The sequence below is a fragment of the Ixodes scapularis genome, unplaced genomic scaffold (assembly GCF_016920785.2).
Source record: "Ixodes scapularis isolate PalLabHiFi unplaced genomic scaffold, ASM1692078v2 PGA_scaffold5__190_contigs__length_132052651, whole genome shotgun sequence".
Taxonomy (NCBI): Eukaryota; Metazoa; Arthropoda; class Arachnida; order Ixodida; family Ixodidae; genus Ixodes; species Ixodes scapularis.
The window spans coordinates 93,822,675-93,843,280 of NW_024609880.1; the positions used below are offsets into that span (position 1 = coordinate 93,822,675).

Genomic DNA, 20,606 nt, shown 5'->3' on the forward strand with positions numbered 1-20,606 from the left:
TCAAGAAAAAAAAAATCTGGATGCGAAGAAAGCGTAACTTCGTAATGAAAAGCAGAGCGCGATAAATTTTTGAACATACCATCGCACTCCATATGAGCTGAAAGAGTCTTCTTTGGCGAATACCTGCCGGTATTTGAAAGAGCTCTGGTTCGAACTATAGGAGCGAAGGTGAGGTAACAGAGCAGACCCTTTTAGAAATTCAGTCTGGCAACTTTGATTGCTATGATGATTTCAGTGTATGGCATATGTGCCAAACTAATAGCGGCTTTCTTGAGGCCCACGAAGGCGATGAGGCCTGTACCTTCCAGCCTTCAGTACCACACAACGCACGAATTAGATACAACGGCTGCATATGCGTTTCTTTCGGAGTATGGTCCAATCAATTCCTTGGCACAAGTTTGGCTCCAAACCCTTTTAATTGTGGAAATTTAATCGAGGGGCTCATGGATCGCCCGCCTTGTACTGGTCAGTTCTTACGTTCAAACTATCGAAACTGAAACGAATGAGCTAGGAAAGGATTATGAAATCGAAGAACCAATTCTTATCTGCCATAAACGTGCGAAAGTGACGGTGCCGGATGAAATACAGTTTCCTGAGCGCCAATGAACGTGAAACTGGTTTCTGAGCCATGGACCAGATGGCCCTGCATTTTGGAAAGGGTACATATAGAGAAATAATAGAGCTTGTGGGGACCGCCGACGCAGAAGAAATGCCAGATCGGGTGTTTCAGGTCATTTTGATGTACGTGTGCAAGATAACCTGGACGCATGATTTTCCAAAATGTTGTCATTTACACGTAGAACCTCTCCTCGACTTGTCAACAGGTTGGAAGCGTTTTGTACCGATGAAAGTTCTCTGCACGCTTCAACCGTTGATTCCTGCACTACTCTTCGTTGCTACCGCCACTCGAAGTTTGACGGTTGGGCAGTCCACGCAAGTCCTCGATGAAAACACAGAGCGGACCGGACGCGTGCGACGGCAAAGCAGGCTGCTGTGCCTGGGCAACGAGCTGGTGACGTCGCTGGTAAACGAGCTCCTCAAAGCGAACCGCGAACGCATCAAAGCCAGCGAACCGATCTACATCGGCGGAACACAAAACCTCGGACTACTGAAACTCAAGAACGGCAGGGCTGTCAATGTGAGTACGTAATTAAACACATATCACTGCGCTACCGTGACGTAGCCATGACATCTTTTTCGAGGGGGCGTTTTTGTTTGCTGAGGGTATAACAAGGAGAGGAGAACCACGCTTACAAAAAAGAACATATATCTGACTGCTGAATCTGGATCTGTTTTACATGTGACTCGCACATATACGCATAGAAGAAAATAGGAACGCCATTTTTCATGCATGCAAAAAGGTACACTGTTGCACCGGGGAGTACAGAGCGGACAACGGCGTGAGTTCACTACTTAGGTTTTATTTAACTACTCTCCTAATGAGTATGAAAAACGTCCTTGAGGTCAACAGGCTAATCCATGTGCGGTTGGGATGTTTGAAACAACGGCTCCGATCATGGGACAACTTGATCAAACAAATATAGAATGCGTAGACAAACAAAACAAAACAAAAAAAAAAACGCTTTCACTATAGCTTTAGCATTAAAAGGGGGGGGGGGGGGGGGGGGGGCCACTGACCATTGAATCTCCCCACCTCCCTTGCCTCGCCCCCCCTCCCTGGCTACGCTCTGCGTTCATCCAGCGCCATCAAAGTTATGCGGTCGCTGCACAAATCTCTTCCCAGCACGTCACTCTATCAACCTTGCCCACATACGAACCCCATATTCCAGTGGTGGCGTCACACAGCCTCGCCGCACTGCATGCAGCAAATAAAAGTGTGTACGGGACGGGGGGGGAGGGGGGTGGGGGGGGGGGGGGGGGGGGGGGCGTCCATACAGCATGCATTCGAAGATTGGTTGCCACAATAGTGCGACGCAGTTAGCACAAGCAAGCGATCGCCGTTTCTGCTGGTTCATTTGCTTTTAGAATCGAAAGCCTATAACAAAAATTACTATAGCGGGGTGGAAAGGGCTCACCTGTGGCACCAATCCACACGGTAAATTTAGGTGCTCGTCAAAACCCTCTTCGAATAAAAAAAAAAAAAAAATGTCAATGTCATGTGTGCGTTAAGAGTGTCGCGCGGTGTACGTCGCCTTCATTTCGTAAAATTGTGGGTGGCGATTTTGTGCTTCTATCATCGCCATTAGAGAAACATTCTGGAGCTTATGTAGTGACCATACGTGACCATACGCGCCAACTACGAGGAGCTCGGAAGCCTCCCCCCCCCCCCCCCCTCCCCGAAATTATTTAAAGAGAGGGGGGAGGGGGGAGGGGGGGGGGGGGGGGGGCTCTCCCGAGCGCTTCGGAAAAACAAGTACCATCGTCTTCGGAACCTCTGGGTGCACCTTATTAATGTCATCTGTGCGCCCTGGTGCCCGCACATATCGATAGCTGGTGCCCAGTGGATAAATAAAAATTGATCCACTCACCAGTTCTAGTCACTAAGCGACCAGAGCTGGTGAGTGGATAAATGTTTATGACTATTCGCGCAGTCTTGTTTGAAAACTGTACGTATACTATCAGCGAAGACGATAAAGGAATGCAGGAAATTCTTTCGAAAGCCATTGGAAGTAATTGCGAATGGCGACAGTGGCACCTCTAGCGGACCTGCAGCCTACGGAAGTAGACGACATAATACGTTTTCTGAGCTCCATTATGTTTTCCGAAACGTTGAAACAATTCATTACGATCAGTGCGCATGAACCGCGGAATTCACTGATCACAACTACAATGACAGCTATAGTAAGGTCACAAAAGCAAACATTTGTTTAGGTATCATGCCGTCAGCATGCTTATCCTACGTCATCCAGGTGATTACACACGTTTGGGACGTCTCTTTCCGGAGACGTCCCAAATGTTTTCCGTTCCGGGGCAGGAGGGGCCCGGGAAACACGTCATGGCGCTTGTCCTTTTTATATTTTTTTCTTGTTTTGCATGATTGTAATATTTTGGATGGCTCGAGAATCTTGTTGTTTCTTCGAGCTCGGAAACTTCTGGATACCCACGCGCTTACAAAAGGAGCTTCTCATGGCTGTTTGAGGCAGTCCTCCTTCCGTCGCCATCAAAGACGGTATTCGTTACGTTATGTTTCTCGGCAAAATTTCGCTGCACTAAACATTCATTTCAAGTTTTATGAATCAAGCTTATGTTTTTATTCGTGACAATATATATATGTATATATATTGTTACGAAGATGTGCGGCCGGCAGCAAATGACAATGACGCGTCCACTGAATGAGATAGAAAAGATTTTAGGGAAGCCGGACCGTGCGCGCGGAGTTCGGCGCGTGACGGTCAGGCACACCACTGCCCCAGCGTCGTCGCCTTCTTCGTCACATTTCCCCTACCTTTAAAGAGGACGACCCGGCTTATGAATGAAGTAACCACGAGGGTGAACTGAAAACACACACACACACATAGACAGAAAACAAGGCAGGAGACATATGAATGGGCGAATGACTGCTACCAGCCGCGTAGAATGAAAATGTTCTAGAACCTTCAGCCTCTCTCAACGGCATTGCCAATTAAGCTACAACCCTGTTTCGATTACGTGCAAGAAGTGCTAGGACATCCGCGTGGTTATCAAGATTGGAGCCACGCAGTCTCCGCTTTGCTCAACATGTGCCGTCCACTGCGACCAAAACCACCTGCTTCTGGAGTGCCCAAACTTTCAATCACAAAGAGATACGCTTTTCCAGCGTCACCGGGCGATCGGCGTGGCACGTGACTGCAGATGACCTGACTTTTCCTATCGGTTCACGATCCCACCGTGAAAAGACGCAGCGCTTTCTACTCGACTTCTTAAAATCGACAACTCTGCTCACACGTTTGTGACCATATCTCCTTAACCGAAGATGCTCCCGATGTAATTGCGTACTTTGGAGCGCACATAAGTGTTGCTTTAAGACAATATGTGTGAATGTGAAAAGGTATGAGTGAGGTTATATGTGAGCAACAAAGCCAACACATCAATGTTAGGCTAACCGCTTACTATTAAAACGTCATTCTCTCTCTCTCTCTCTGTGCCAGCCACAGCCCCACGACGTCACGATCCAGGCTGGGGAATTCATTCGACCGCTATCAACACAGACGGGGCTGCAGGGACAGGGGCCATAAACTCGCGCCTGTATCTCGATTTCGTCCATAGTTCATCTTGTTCACGGCGCTCTTCCTAAAAATCCTCGTAGCTCACAGTCGTTGAACCTCTCTCTCACCGTCACTTCGGCATTTCAGGGAGCTCGCGGGGGAGGGGGGGAGAGGTTGCTGTTCGGCGGGGCTATGGTCTGGAGCTCAATCGGCTGCGGCGGAGGACTGCCGCAACCTATGTCCGGAGCGATGATGACGAAGAACGAAAGATGATGTACCCCGCACCTCCACCAAATGTTACGAAGATGTGCGGCCGGTAGCAAATGACCATGACGCGTCCACTCAATGAGATGGAAAGGATTTTGTGGAAGCCGGGCTCCTGCGCGCGGAGCTTGGCGCGTGATGGTCAGGCACGCCACTGCCCCAGCGTCGTCGCCTTCTTGGTCACAGTATATATATGTCGTTAGCAACATTACTGCTCAGTTTCGCAGCTCCCTATCCTCGCCTGCAGAGGCGAGTGGCCCAGGTGGTGGTCACAAGAACTAGCAGCGCTGCAGTCGGATCCTGCTTCCCTGTCTCGCGCGTTGTCTACCACTGCGTTGAGAGCTTACTTTTCTTTTTCTTTTCTTCCTTTTTTTACTTCCATGTGCATAATTGCAAAAAAAAAAAAAAAAGAGATGATGAAGTTATAGTGTGATACACCACAGTGATCAGAGTCAGCGCAATGTGAGTGTTCTTCCTTGAGTGTTTAAAATTTACTTTTGTGTGCGTCTGTTTTTTTTGCTGTTTTTTTTTTTTGCGCTGTGAAGTGTTATATTTTGTTTCACCTTATGATGCACCGCAGGAAAGGCTACAAGCGCGAGCTCCTTGCTCTAGGGCACACCTCGGCAGCACAAGCTCTCGTCTAATAAGAGTAGCTCCCAACGTTATGAGCTCGCGCTTCTAGCCTTGTCTGCGGTACAACATAAGGTGAAACGGAGTAGATTATGAATCAACAATTCGCCCTAGCTCAAGTATTGCTATTCAAACTTGGCGGTCTAGACAATCCGGAAGCAAGAGGCTCGACTGCAGCGCTGCTAGTTCTCGTGACCGCCACTGAGCCCACGTCGCATGCCATAGAGATCATACATACAGGGTGTCACAAAAGAAGATTTACACGGTCTTTTTTACCGCAAAAATAAACTAGGCATCGCCGAACGCTCATTCTCCGCCCAAAGGTAGAGCTAGAGGTCACAACCATATGCCAAAGTTTCAGCCCGATCCGATAACTTAATAAAAAGTTATAAGTGATTTTCTGAAAATTTCAATGGGAAAATGGCGGCCGACGGAGTTTTCGAACACATGGGGCTCTATGGCACCAGAAACCGAAAACGGGCAAAAATGGGCTCCATTTTCCCATTGAAATTTTCAGAAAATCACTTATAACTTTTGATTAAGTTATCGGATCGGGATGAAACTTTGGCACCTGGTTGTGACCTCTAGCTCTACCTTTGGGCAGAGAATGAGCGTTCGGCGATGCCTAGTTTATTTTTGCGGTAAAAACGACCGTGTAAATTTTCTTTTGTGACACCCTGTACTAACTCTAGAGGAAAAGGTCCGCCATTTTCCCATACACTCTGGCTGCCGCAAGCGGCGGATCATGCAGGCAGACCCTCGGGGTCCCAAACACTTTTACATCATCAGAGCAGTTTCGTGAACTTCAGCAATCCACGAACTTACCGGTGGAAAGATATTCGCGTTCCTTTCGAAGCTTTCTTTTTGCATAGCGCGCAGATGTACGGCCTCGCGTTAACGCTAATCTAAACCATATACCCGGCTTCGCCGGTGGGGGGCGGGTGAGCGCGGTTGAAAAATACGAAACTGCGCAACCACCAGATTTCCGAGATTTCGACAGAAGGGAAGTCAATGCAGCGTAATGACTTTATTGCTTTTTATAAGCGTTAGAATAGCTCCGAATTTAGTTTACAACGTTAAATTATCACTGTTTATATTGCTGAGAGTTTTCACTCTTCGCGTTTACCATGGCAACGTTGCTTTCTTTCTCTCGTGTTCTGTCGCTCTCTTTTGCGATCGTTCACTCGGGACCCCGGGTGTCGGCGCACGGGATTTGCCACTCCTCCTCACCCACCTTTACCCCCCTGACGCATGCGGAGCTGTGAAACTGAGCTTGCTCCAGTAACGTTGCTCGTGAGTACCCTCTTTAAATGGGTATAGCATGTTTTCGCAGATGTCGAATACTTCGGTGATGATAGCGAGTAACGTGAGCAGACTGAATTTCGGAAACGTTCCAACCCGTCAGGCAAAAATGTCTTTTTTTCTCTCATCCTACCAACCTTGGGCGTCAAATAAAAAACAACAACAACAAAAAAGGGTCATGGTGTAATACGCCAAGACAACACGGACGAAAACGAAGGGAGAACTGGACGGGACGCGGTGGGATAAAAAACGAACTTTGGAAAAAGAGGGGGGGGGGGGGGGGGTTCAACCCTCAAAGGGCCTTCCCTCTCCCTCCCGCGCGGTCGGTGTGACCTGAAGCACTCGTTTCAGCAGACTCTCACATTCGAGCGCAATGCCACTCACTCAACCCTGAGGTTTCCATGAACGTTTTCCTCGTACCATTCTACCTGACTCTCGCTGCAACAGCTAGTCCTTTGTTCGAGCAACTTCACCTCGCACTTACCAAGAGACGACCACCAACGATCGGCAGGTCCACACGGCGTTCTTCAATGGCGATGTGAACGTGGACTGCAAGGACAGCTTCTGGATCACGCTCACCTTCCCGGTAGGCATCCGCAACCCGGACGTCATCTTCGACTACATGGTTCCCGGAGGACTCGTGTCCGGGGAGATGAGGGCCAAGTTTGCTCTGTTCGGGGCCAACGTGGTCATGAGGACGCCCAAGGTGAGGAACGTCTCCGCCAAGCCGTACATCATGGACGTCAACTTCTGGTCCACGGAGGGCTTTAAGGTATAGGTTTGTTTAAACATTTTCGCTCCAAAGCACTGCGCTGTTTAAAAAAGAGAGTACCATTACTCTCTTTTTACAAATGCCTTACAAATGCAGAATCTTTTTCTTCAAACTTTCTTGAGTACCACCAAAAGAATACAATTAGAGTCTAAGTAGATGAAACTTGTCGCTGTGCCAATGTGGCAAGCGCGTACCAAACGAGTAGATTGTTTTACGCATATTTTCTGGAGTGGAAGACGCCTGTACCAGTGGTAGAGAGCGAAGTTTGACTGGTACTCTCTTTTTACATTCGTATGCAACGCAGATGTCAGTCGTGCTTGTATTCGTGTTCTATATCGTTATTACGCCCCCCAGGCATCCTCCTGAACTGGGCGAACCACCGTCAGCCGCGCAAAATAGGCGTCAGTCGTGCCTTCTGGCTCTGCCAAGATGGCGGCGTGTCGCGTGCAAGTTCGTCTGCTCCTTGCTCACCTGGTGCGTTTATTTATTCGCCATATACGTCCACAATATGCGTTCTCTGTTTCCCTTTTATTGGCGTGCTCCTCATTGCGTTCTGATGTGCCGCAGACGCATTTTGGAACACTTACTCGCCGTATTTGTCTGGCTCGCCGCCATCTTGCTACGGGTAAATCCGTCTTCATTTGCAGAGCGCTATTTCCAGCTTAAAAAGCTTTTATAACCGTCTTGGTGGCATGTACGCATCATCATCCAAGGTGGCAGCTGCCATATTACACGTGGAACGGTGTTGCAAACATGACAACCTGACTCGTGTCTCCTGTGTAAGTATGCTCAGTATGCACGTCATCTTGCTTACGTACCTGCTCGCATCAGTAGTAGACAATGGGTAGTTCGCGAGCTTTCGGATAAAAATTGTCTGAAAGGGCTCTTTCAAGGGGGAAAGACCAAATCCCTTCCACCTTAAAAAAACCTGCTATATGCACAAAAAAAAAAAAAAAGAAACACTGCACACTTTATGTAAAGTTTTTTTTATGATAGTAATTTTTTTTTGCCTTTATTTCAAGGACCTTCAATTATAGCGTTATATATTTTACACCTGCACGTCGACAACGCGTAGTTTATTTTTGCGGTAAAAAAGAAAAAAAAAAGAAAAATAACTGGGTAAAATTTTTGGGCTGATAACCTATAGTAGTTTTGAGCCATTACTTTATGAAACGTGTCGCCCGGTGTCCTGCTCCCCAGTGGTCGCGTTGCGAAGCCACCCCCTCGCCTCCCTCGTAGGATGGAAAGAAGTAGGGCGCACGTGTGTTGCGCGAGCCACTGGGGATCGAGCAGGACTGCGGGCGCGGAGATGCGCTCCGATAAGAAACCGAAATCTAGAAACGCGTCCAAATGAAGAGTTTTTACAGAACGCCGTAAAATGCTTCCCCGGCGTTATACCCTTTTAAAAAGAGTTGATTTAGTGGTTTCCGATGACGCTGAGCGAGTTTATAACTGGAACTATATGTCTATTTGCACTAAATAAAAAGTTAATTAACAAATCCTACTTAAATAGCCGACTGATAGTTGCGACTATCTCCCTATACTCTGTCCCCCTGGCCGTATTTCACACCTGCACAAACCGCATAAGTGCAGTTTTCACGGCTTTTTCAAAACAAATTTGAAAGAATTAAAAAAAAAAAAAAAAAAAAAAAAAACTCTCCGTATATATATATACGTGGGCCTTGACATTATTTGCGAGTGCGTGCACACCGGATCTCTGGAGCCAGAAACGCCGAGTGGGAAGTTGTGTGTGAACGGCGTTTGTCTGTGTGCGCAGCTGTCCCTGACCGGCCTGGGCCCCGTGACCGGTGCCCTGTCGACGGGCTTGGGCCTCGTCTACACGCTGGCGCCGATGCCGCTCATGGAGTTCTTCCGCGTCCTCATGATCAGGGTGCTGCAGCAGTTCCTAGAAGTCACGCCGCTGCCTTTCTAGCTCACACCGTCTATAATAAAGCAATACAAAAAATAAATAATAAATAAACGGAGACCGCACAGTGTAAACGGATATCGCGGTCAGACTTCTAATAAGTCATACAAAAGACAGACTGCAAACACTGTCTGAGAAGGTCTGAGGCGTAATCCTTCCATGTTTGACTGTTCCATGGTCATGACGAATGGATGGATGGATTTTAATGGCTATACCCTTTGTAACCGGCGGTAGCTTGCGCCACCTACCCTAAGTTTAAAAAGACAAACATAGGCCAATTTTCTCCCCCTAACTATCACCACTCAGTCTGGGATATCATCAGGATGACCTTTGGTTGATCGGGCAACAAAAACTAAAAAATTTCACCGAAGTGTGCGTATATGTATGAAGCAAACGTGCTTGCAACGTGCGTGAGGCCTGTCAGCATTTAGTTCTGTCACCGTGTCTGACTCTGTGGCGAACACTTTTTTTTTATTATTATTTTTTATGATGTGCGAGCAGCGTGATTGCTGCTTTCGTATAGACTTTTGCATCGCTTATCACCCGAATGAAAAATGCTGAGTCACTGAGCTGTGGACGCATGCACAGCGTCTGATATACCGCACTGGTGACAAACAGCCTATGAAGGCGTTCCACAGCCCAGCAGACGAAGATAGCAGCGCACAGAAAGCGATTTTTGCAAAGGTCTATAGATCGTTCCAATACCTCCGATAACGTACGACACCCGATACTCTGCCGATGCCTTTACGCACATCGTATCGTTGGTCGGGCACCGTTATCGGAGGTGGCCTAACGAACTGCTAAAGCTCCCTAATGATAAGAGTTGTGGGAACCATGGGGTTCCCTCTATCCCTATCCACGCCTAGCTTCGAGCAGGCCGTGGGAGCCGTTGTCACCAATGGCGTCGGCCTCCCGGATACAAGGAACCACGAGGCCGAATTCCCCGAAGGGGCCGGCTCTCCCTTGGACATTTTGGGTGAACGCGCCTTCGGCACACCCTTGAGAGTTACAATGAACGCGACTGCTAGTGGCCTCCCCGGGCGCGTCCATTCTCCGAGGCTACATAAGCTGGCCCCGAAGGTGGGCCAGGGGCTCTCGTCGGCGGAGGCCCTGGCTCTACGGAGCTCGGTTTTTCTTTGTGGGCCTCCGACTTCCCGTGAATCTGTCTAATGCGGCAGCGCGGGAAACCGACCGGGTGATACTGGCAATTGAGCCAGCGCCCAGACTTTTCATTGTCTAAGAGCGAAGCGTGCTGACATTGCAGTCAATAAACACGTCTTTATGCGGACCCAAGGAACTCTTTGTTTCTAAGTGGTAACCCCCCAAAGGGGAATTCCCACATTTGGCGCCCAACGTGGGGAGCCAGTTGTGGGATTCTAGTTTACCCCGAAGTCCACAGTGAGGCAAATACCCACTACGTAACTCGTCGGTTGCAATAAAGCGGGTTTCGACTTACCTTGCTGATCGCTGTGAGGCAACACCCACTCCGTAGGTCGCTGCTATGGCGGCTACGGCCGGGTGCGTCCGTTGCCTGCCGTTAGGCTCCGATGGACGGGAGACCACACGAAACACTGGGATATCGTAGAAACGTGTTTATTAGGCTTACGCCACACGCTTTGCGCCCGTAGGTGGAACAAAAGAGAAACGAGGTTGGCGCTGCCTTAATTGACAGGATCACCAGGAGAAACGTCCGCGCTGCCTTAACTGGCAGGATCACGGAAAAGGGGGATCAGTAAAATAACGATGAATGCTCCGTCGAGCGTAGCCCCCCCTAACCAAGAGCCCCGGCCACAGGTGGGTGGCCGGCTTATGTAGCCTGCGGGAAATAGACGCGCCCGGGGAGGAAGGTAGAAGGTCACTCGAAAACGGGACGCGTCCATAATCACTCCCAAGGGTGTGCCGATGGCGCGTTCACCCAAAATGGGCAAGGGAGAGCCGGCCCTTTCGGGGAATTCGGCCTCGTGGTTCCTTGTATCCGGGAGGTCGACGCCATTGGTGACGACGACTCCCACGGCCTGCTTGAAACTAGGCCTATATAGGGATAGAGGGAACCCCATGGTTCCCACAGAGTGCAGAACAGAAGAGATTCCGGCTGCACCGTGGAAACGTACGTTTATCGCAGCTCATTGCGGGCAGAGCACTGGAAAACCTTGAGAGACATCCTGGGTTCTAACTTCGATTCCCGCCCCTGGCGCGGCCTTATATCGGTATGCGAAGGTGTGTTGTACCCACGGTGGAAGAAGTACATTTAGGTCAAGGAGGTTAGAAGTACTAGGAGGGGGCACGTTGCAATATTGGTGAAGCCTAGTCATAAAAAGTTTAAACGATTTTGTGCCCAGCGTGACCGCAGATCTCTCTGGCGATTGGTGCGCGTGACATGTCACGTGGGAGGTGGATGGTTGATTGTAGAAGGATTCCTTGCAGGCTTGCGCGCGCTTCGTCCGGTAGGTTTTATCAGGTCGAAGTCTAGACTGTGGTGTATTCTAGTACCCCACAGCAAGACGAAGTCTAGCTACGGTCATGTGATGTGGTCACGTTGGCGTGGTAAGTGAGGAGAGTAAGGAGGAAAATGAGAAAGAGGCGAGGCGTCAAGGGAGCATGGCTTGTGGAGGCTACGCGGCCGACGTCATGCCCTCTCCTACCCTTCTATTCTCCATGATTTAGGTGATGACTCTCTGTCACGCGCGGCGACCACATTATGTTCGGCGCACCGAGCGCGCTTCACTCGCACGGGGATAGATGGCGCGCAAGTATAGAGGGGCTTGTGAAGGCTTGTTTATAGGGCTTGTGAAGGAAATTATGCATTCTTTACTCGGTCCCTGTGTACTGTGTTGTGAAATGATGGATTTATGTTGGCGCACTGGCACTGATCGCCTTTTCCACCGTGCGGTTTTTTTTGTTTTTTTTTTTTTAAACGAGAACATTTTGATGATGACTCAACGTGGCAAAAATACTCGTATAAATATAAAACTTCCCGGCATAATCTACTGGGCCTTCAATAATTTAGAGTAAACACCTGGGTCATGCTCGAATGTTTTGTCCAACAACATGTTTGGTAACAGTTCCATAAATCGTTTACACAATTGCGTGGCTTTATATGAGGTCGGGTGATTTTTTCCACCCTGCTCCTGCCTTCTTATTGACAAAAAAAAAATTCTAATAATGTTACATAGTGGGGCCTAAATAATTCTTTAAATGCGCATAAAGGTTTAAGCATTACAAATGGTTTATACATACAATGTCAACTTGTACTGTGGAACATACAAACCTTGTGAGCAGAAAAAAAATCCTATTTATGATGACATAGTGACTGAAACGATGACACAGTATGATGACGTACTGACTGACATGATGACACAGTGACTGAACGTCAAACAATTGTAGCGGTTATAAGACATAAATCACTTTTCATCTATACTCGCACAATATGGTGTCATCCCGTCTTACAGGTAAAACAATACCTGACAAATATTTTTGCTTTAAAATGTACATAAAAGCTGAATTCACTACATACTACCAAAGAACGCCATCTCATACACACTGTTTCTCGCCCATGCCCTTAATCTAAGACTAGCGCTGCTTTGCTGATTTCTATATCTCTTAAACTTGTTTTTTTCCTGCTCATTGTAATATGCTTACAGTGTTGTCGCATTCGCATGCTGAAGTAGTAGTGGAGCAACTGGGCGATTGTTTCTTCTTTGTGTTCAGCGCATGGAAACTTTATTGTGCATGTGTCAAGAACACTGTCGATTGTGTCCCAGTAGACAATCTTGTGGCTTTTATTTTGCACGAAGAACTGTTCCGCTTTCTTCAGTAGCTGGAAAAGGCTCTTGTTGGGGTGTGTAAGGCCTCCTCTGTTCTTCACGTTTGTCAGTGCTGCTTCAGTAGAAGTGTTCTTGTCGACGCTGAAAGCGGATCGGCATGCAAAGCAGCGTGTAATTCTTTTTTTTTTTACGTTTAAAAACTTAGTTACATAATATAGCATGCAGTCCACAGCCTTGGTTTCATAAGCCCTTTCTGTCCAGACATCTTCGCATTCCCAGTCTACGACAGAAATTAGACTGTCAAGCTCGGTCTTCACTTGGTCAACGAGATGAGTAACTTGGCGATCGGCCCTCGGGATTGCACGACGCCACTGCTCCAGGCGAGCGTCATTCGATGGAGCTTTAAACAAGGACACTCGCTCTGCGCAGTTCCGGTACCCCGAATTGCAGTTGGGAACGAAGCACGTCTTTCCCATCCTTATAGCATAACTTCTTTTTCGGGTTAATGCTCATCTTCGTGCAAGATGGTGGCACCGGTGATTGACACAGCACCAAAGCAAAACATGAGGTCAGCCACTGACCGCATACCACCACCACACAGCGAAAAGGCGAGCAAGCTACGCCCCCTACTCCGTGGCCGCCGAAGAGAGACCTCATACCCACGGTGCTCACACCTCAGCGCCCTCCGCGCCGGCACGGAACAACTACACTTCGTTTCACCCTACGTTGTACCGCGGCGAAGGCTAGAAGCGCGAGCTCATAGCGTTGGCAGCTCTTCTTAAGTCATGAGAGCTTGTGCCGCCGGGATGTGCCCCAGAGTAAGGAGCTCGCACTTGTAGCCTTTCCTGCGGTACATGATAAGGTGAAACAGAGTATACTCCTAGTTCCGAACACGATCTGATCGCTCGCTCCCCCCGGGAAGAGCGGCCAGAGTCACCACCTAAATGTACTCTTTCCACCGTGGTTGTACCGCGGGGTGAGGGCCTGTAATCAACACTGCCTGCGAACGTTTGTTTACGGCGCACGCGCACGCCTCCCATGTTCTGCACTTTTGTTTTTGCCAAACAAGTATATTTATGGAGGAAAAAAAGCACGTTGACCGCTTTTCGTGGGAAGCTGCGGTGAACTCGGAGAAAAACCACACCCCTCAATCTGGGCGAACTTCTATTTCTAGGCGTGAATGGGCATTCGATAATCAGGTGCTTCCAGGCAAGCATGGCGTTGCGAAGAAACAGTACGTCCCTTCACACATGTGTCGTTCGTTGTACTTACACGAATAAATAAAAGGAGGAAATGACGCAGGGATATGCTTTTTCACTTTATTAAAATATAACTTGTTTCTTTCTTTCTTTTTTTTTTTTTTAAATTGGGAGTGGATAGTTGTCGGCGTAGCGTTGCAGCGCCCTGTGGAGTAGTATCCGGAAGAGCTCTTCCTGCGGTTGTCCGTACATCGCATGCGTCGTGTGAAGTGCCAAGTTGAAGAGAGAGCCCAGGAGTCCCATGTCGTGGAAGGTCATCTTGAACCGCACCAGCTTCAAGATGTCCATGGAAGACACCAGGGGAGGAGCGGACCTCTTCTTGCGCGTCGCGAGCAGTCTCACGTCGAAGTCGATCAGGTCCATGGTGATGTGGAGCTCTCCCGTCAACGGGACCTCTCGCAGCGACTGCCGGACGTCGTACACGATGCGTGGACGCTTTACTTTGAGCGGAATCTGCAAGTCCATGTGGGTATCGTTGCACCTGGGTGGGCAGCGATCGTCACTGCACGGTTCCCAGTGCTCGTTATAAATGCTATTGGAATATCGAGTTATTTCCAACATTTCTCTACCTTTATGTTGCTTCTGGCCGTCGGTGTGCATTTGTTGCTCTAATTACATTTTTTTGTTGATCTCCGATTTGAGGGGTGGGTTGTGGAGCCGATAAGGTACAGTTAATCGCTTTTTTTTTTCAAACATATGTTAGACAATGAGGTTTAGAAACTTGCGAATTAGGGTGAATCAATCAGTCAACCGATCACGTTTCTTTGTTTTTTCTTAAAAATATATGAGCTAGTTTTTTCGTTTTTTTTTTTTCTTCTAAAATGTTGAATAATTGACATGTTGGTGACGCTAAGGAGGAACCAATCACCTGAATAAGGCACCAAAAAGCAACGGGGTGATTTCGCTAATTATCAATAAAGGTCGACTCAATAAGTTCAGTGTTGTTCTTCTGGTCGCCGCTTCAGTTATTAAAGACCAACAATTATCCTTTTTTTTTTAGGAATCGTTTTTTTCTAAAAGTCAGTCTCCCAGTTAGTCCACTTAAAATTAAAGGTATTTTTGTAGCTTAGGTCGTAATTTTCAACGAAATTGTCTGCTTTCCTCAGCCAATGAATCTTGGATTGGCTGAGGAACGCAAGCTCAGCAGCGGCAAGCCGACTTTAGTTCGTGCTCAGGAACGTCGGTGTAGTGTAGGAACCGAGAGAGTCAAAGACATACTCCACAGATAGTTTCCCCCTGAAGTAGGTCTCGTTCACGTTGTGCACTCTGCCCCGACGTAGGTCGAACAGTCCCAGCGGGTCCCCGTCTCCGATGAACAAAGGAGCAGTCTCCGTCAGGACGGGCCGATAGCCGTCTAGAATGCTGCCGAATACGCTGCTGAATGCGTCCGAACCCAAACAGATGATGTTCGACTGTGCTGGAATAACACGGGTGAATGAGCATGGCAGGATAGAGATATACATACGCACTATAAACTTCCCTGAAGCGAAGCACCTGCACACGACCCGTTTTTGACGTCACGCCAAAGCGATGCATGGTCGTTTTGGCGTCAAAAATGTGAACCCGTGTCCTTACATAACTTCCACTTGGCGTCATCCCACTATGCTGATAACCATTCCTACTTGTCCTTTCAAAAAAAAAAAAAAAAAACTGTGGTGTTAGAAGCAGACATATACTGTAGAAGGCTCATCAGCAAGACCACCGTAATGGCAGCTGATGTGACGTCAATCAACTTGCTTCAAACGGGTCGCCGGATTAAATTGTTTCTGTAAGGGACAACTAAATACTTTGCGTGAGCCGTCGCCTTCTTGCAATTCTGGCAGTTGGTTGTAGAAGCATCGGCGAAGGAAACGAGTGGATGCAGGCGCGCCGCTCCTGCCACTATAGCGTCGGTTGATGGTTGATGGCACGGTTGATGGAGATTAGTAGGGTACGTTGTTGGGCTAGCTGGTTCATCTTAGTTAAGCATATAAAATAGCGCAAAAATAAACAAGGACAAGAAGTGCTTGTCCTGTATACTTCTTGTCCTTGTCTTTTCTGCGCTATCTTATACAGAGTGTCACAAAAGAAAATTTACACGGTCTTCTTTACCGCAAAAATAAACTTGGCATCGCCGAACGCTCATTCTCCGCCCAAAGGTAGCTCTAGAGGTCACAACCAGATGCCAAAGTTTCAGCCCGATCCGATAACTCAATCAGAAGTTATAAATTATTTTCTGAAACTTTCAATGGGAAAATGGCGGCCGACGGAGTTTTCAAACACATGGGGCTCTATGGCACCAGAAACCGAAAACAGGCAAAAATGGGCTCCATTTTCCCATTGAACTTTTCAGAAAATCACTTATAACTTTTGATTAAGTTATCGAATCGGGCTGAAACTTTGCCACCTGGTTGAGACCTCTAGCTCTACCTTTGGGTGGAGAATGAGCGTTCGGCGATGCCTAGTTTATTTTTGCGGTAAAAAAGACCGCGTAAATTTTCTTTTGTGACACCCTGTATATGTTTAACTAAGTTGATATAGGTGAACGAAGGAAGACGGGCAGGAAGAGTGTTTAGGTACCTATACATGAGCAACGTGGACACAAGATTGAGGAAACGAACCCGAAGACCCTCGTCATGTGGTAACACTGGGGAGGACCTACAAACCAGATCAGTGAATACTGCTGTAAAGAAAACAGAGAAAGGAACGTGGAAAAGGACATATTCCATACAGCGAGGGTACAAAAGGGGGACAGACAGACACGAAGCTCCGAAATCGGAGCTTCGTGTGTAGCTGTCCGTCCCCCTGTTGTTTCCTCGCTCGATACCATGTCTTTCCTTAAATAACGGACCTGACTGCTAAAAAGAAAAAAAAGTTGTAAAAGAATTTTTAAAGATTTTTAGGCTTGTTCATATTTTGCGCCCGAAAAAGGTTATTTTAAGCACCCCCAATACAAGAATTCTTCGTTAAAAACCAATACGCGTCGATTTGAAAGAGTTCTTCATCGCCCAGTTGCCTTTCTAGTGCGCCAGGGGGCGATAGTGGTTGAGGCGAAATAAGGCCTTAAGGCGAAAGCCTTCTTCATGAGCTGAAAGAGGTCTTGAGGCGTCAAAAAAAACCTTCCAAAACTTTTTTTTTTTTTTTTTTACAGCTTGGGAAGGAAGATTGCAGTAGCTTTATGAATGTGCAAGACTAGAACTCCCAAAATTAGAAAGGAGGGTAAGTTCGATCATTCCAGAGAGGGGGAAGTTCGTTATTATTTCAAGCTATGCGACAAGAAACTGAGGGAGAGGAGGAGACGTCAGAACGCCAAGCTTTGGTTGGAAGGATCAGTGTGTAGACCTAAAGCTATAGCTGCCTTTGTCTGCACTGCACTCGTCGGACGCGTTAGAAGGCGGAAACCGGCGTCCAGCGTTTGGCGTTCGCCATGGAGCCGTGGAATTTGGTGAGGACAGGGGATACAGCGGAATTTTAAACTTTACGGTTAAAATCAGGGGAAGGACAGAAAGCGACTTTGGTTGAGTTTGATTAAATAACGTTAGGCGGAGTACCACGGAATAATATTACAGATATCTGGCTAGGTAGCGCAAGCCAGCGTCTAATTCAAACGAAGCACTCGCCATCCATTCATTACAACGATTCGAGTCTGTTAACCGTGGGTACAGGTGGTACAGAGTGTTGCATCTGGTATTTTTTTATGACTAACCGGCTGCAGAGGAGGCTATAGCCACTAATAGATAACGTTACTACAATACTCGGCTTTGAAACTCACCCTCGAAACTCAGACAGCGCCGCTCTTTAGCGACGAGTCAAAACATAAAATATCATTTATATTGCTACTGCTAAATGACACTGCGAGATGGCGCCACCGGCCCTTGCGCGACTCGATCTAAACCAATACGTGCAGCCGTGCAGTTCCCGGGGTGGCCGCTGCGGTAGAAATGGCGCCGTTGCGATCGCCTTAGTTCGGTTCTCGAGAAAGGATCAAAGCCGCTTTTTCAAAGCAAGATTTATTTCAGTTCTCCAACTTGGTTGTTCTAGTAACGTTGCTAAAACGGCAAGGCATGGCGAGTAAACAATCGAAGCCTGTGCACTATAAGTTTGACGTCATTACAGTGAGATGGAACGAAGACACCGATTGGATACGAGTGTTGCGTCAGTGCTCGGCTGGGCCTCGTGTCCAATCAACGCGTCGTCGAAGGACGCTCGGCGTCGGGCTGGGGTCCATTTACCGAGTCGGCCCATCCGACTGAGATAACGGTCTGTATGGACTATGGAGGAACAGGGGGACGTTTGGAGGCCTTCATTGGTCAATGATGAAAATATTCCCTGAAGAAGGGGAACAAGAGGGACAGATGACAAACACAAATCTCCAAACATAGCAGTCACGTAGCTGTGTTTAGAGATTTGTGTTTGTAATCTGTCCCTTTTGTTCCCCTCCTCCAGGGAATATTTTCATCATTAATGTCCAGCTCGCTTGCACCTTTGCATTTAATTGCATTATAACCATAACCTTAAATTGCAAGCTTCACCTTCGTTGGTGTTAGACTGGTGGCAGCTGATAAAACCCGTTTGCACTTCCAACGTCTAACCCCTGGTTAGCTCAGTTGGTAGAGCGCTCCACCTGTGATGGAGAGGTCCCGGGTTCGATACGCGGACCAGGCGGATTTTTTCGGTCGCGCACCAGTCACGTAGCTGTGTTTGGAGATTTGTGTTTGTCATCTGTCCCTCTTGTTCCCCTTCTCCAGGGAATATTTTCATCATTAATGTCCAGCTCGCTTGCACCTTTGCATTTAATTGCATTATAATCATTGGTCTACTCTCGTTTTCATCTCAAGAAAAAAGGACGCTCTGCGTATTGTTCATACGCCGGGCGAAGTAGTTCTTACGAGATTTGGTTGTCGGAGGAAAAAGCGATGCTTTTTGTGTTCGAAACGCATACGTCATGATAGCTAACACATATCTAATCTAAAATGCACGTACATATATTTTAATTGTCCACATAAATGGGAAAATCAGTAATGCTCCGCGAGGAGCCGGACTTTTTTTACTACGGTTCTTGAGGTGAAAATGGGTATAGGTGGTGTTGGGCGAGTGCGAGTGCCGTACACAATAAGATTTCGGTATTAACCGAAAAGAACGCCGGAAAACGCCGCTGCATTACCGATATGGTATATTTGACGCCGCCACTGGGAGCTTCGAGGTGACCAAATAGAGGGACATTAAACGCACCAGTCATAGACGAGTGGTGTGTTTAGCGATGAGCGAGGCATTACGAGAACAGTAGTGTTAGTGTGTCTCACTGCCCAAAGAACAAAGCGTACGTTTTTGTTTGTTTTTATTTTGTTTTGTTTTTTACTCCGGAATTTTATTAGTTTAGGAGGTTTAATAGAGACCCCTTTCGAAATTTGCATGCCGATTATTAGAGGGTCGGAGATACTGCTTAATGGCGGAACAACTGGCATCCTGGAACGTGCAAGTCATTCCATAAGATGGCGAACTTCGGAGTGCGGCCAACGCTAGGAGCCGACGAGCCAATCAAACAGCATCGAAAGTGCAACGTCACTGAACTCATCACCTTTTTTTGTGACTATTTTTGCCTTCTAACCCAACCAAACGCATAAGGTGTGCCGTGACGTTGCGGTTTTAGCCCGTCGTTATGCGGGTATTCCACAGCTGCCAACAGAGGGCAGTCGAAAGGGGTCTATAAAGGCCGGATGTTCCCCTTCACCTGTAGCTCGCCCTTGATAGTGCTTCTACAATCTGGGCTGCGTGACAACCCACATGAAAATAAGCTGCAGCTTCCAGCTGGAAATGAAGATTTCTAGTCGCATTTTCGGCTAAATTAAACAGCAGCAGCTGGAAATCCTCTTTACAGCTGGAAATGGATGCTGCACATGCTAAAAATAAAAAATTCCAGCTTGGAAGTACATGTCATTTCTATACTCCGTTTCATCTTATGTTGTACCGCAGCGAAGGCTATAGAAGCACGAGCTCATAGCATTGGCAGCTGCCCTTGGTGCACGAGAGCTTGTGCCGCCGAGATGTGCCATAGAGCAAGGAGCTCGCGCGTTTAGCCTTTCCTGCGGTACAACACAAGGTGAAACAGAGTATAGCAAGAAATTTCTCCATTTCTGGGTGGAAACAGCCTGGAATTCGGCTGGCAAAGTAGATTTCCAGCTCCAGCCGTGGTCTATACCCGGTTTCATAACGAACAAAGAGGACGAGCGCCATGACGATGCGCTTTTGGTGATGCTGGATTGGCTTCGAGCTTTCATCGAGAGTCCATCTGGCTTAAACCGGATTCTCGAGAGAAAAAAAATAAATAAATGGAAGCAAGAGGAAGCGCACCCACTCACCACGAGTAGTGAAGAATTGTTTGTGAAAGACACCAAAAGATATCAAGAGGGCAAACATGGCGTGTGGCCGCGAGGACGCGACTCGGCGGCACTCTCTAAGGAGACGCAGATAGCGGTACCTGCGGCTTTCAAGCGCGTCAACGTGATACTCGCCAAACACTTTGACCAAGACGGAATAGGCGATAAATGCGAGTGGATTGAGAGA

The 20,606-nt window shown here is 47.7% G+C and overlaps 2 protein-coding genes across 2 annotated transcripts; one reads left to right on the top strand and one right to left on the bottom strand.

The window, feature by feature from the left end:
* The first annotated feature begins 844 nt into the window (after positions 1-844).
* On the top strand, positions 845-9,046 carry LOC121046129. Its single transcript, XM_040499945.2, has 3 exons — positions 845-1,138; positions 6,853-7,113; positions 8,891-9,046. The coding sequence occupies exons 1-3, from the start codon at positions 845-847 to the stop codon at positions 9,044-9,046; spliced, it is 711 nt and encodes a 236-aa protein (XP_040355879.1).
* Positions 9,047-14,165: 5,119 nt separating this feature from the next.
* On the bottom strand, positions 14,166-20,483 carry LOC120837947. Its single transcript, XM_040207598.3, has 3 exons — positions 20,402-20,483; positions 15,282-15,480; positions 14,166-14,544 (listed from the first exon to the last, which is right to left on the bottom strand). Exons 1-3 carry the CDS (start codon positions 20,457-20,459, stop codon positions 14,166-14,168), a joined length of 636 nt encoding a protein of 211 aa, XP_040063532.1. The 5' UTR covers positions 20,460-20,483.
* Between the last annotated feature and the right edge of the window lie 123 nt (positions 20,484-20,606).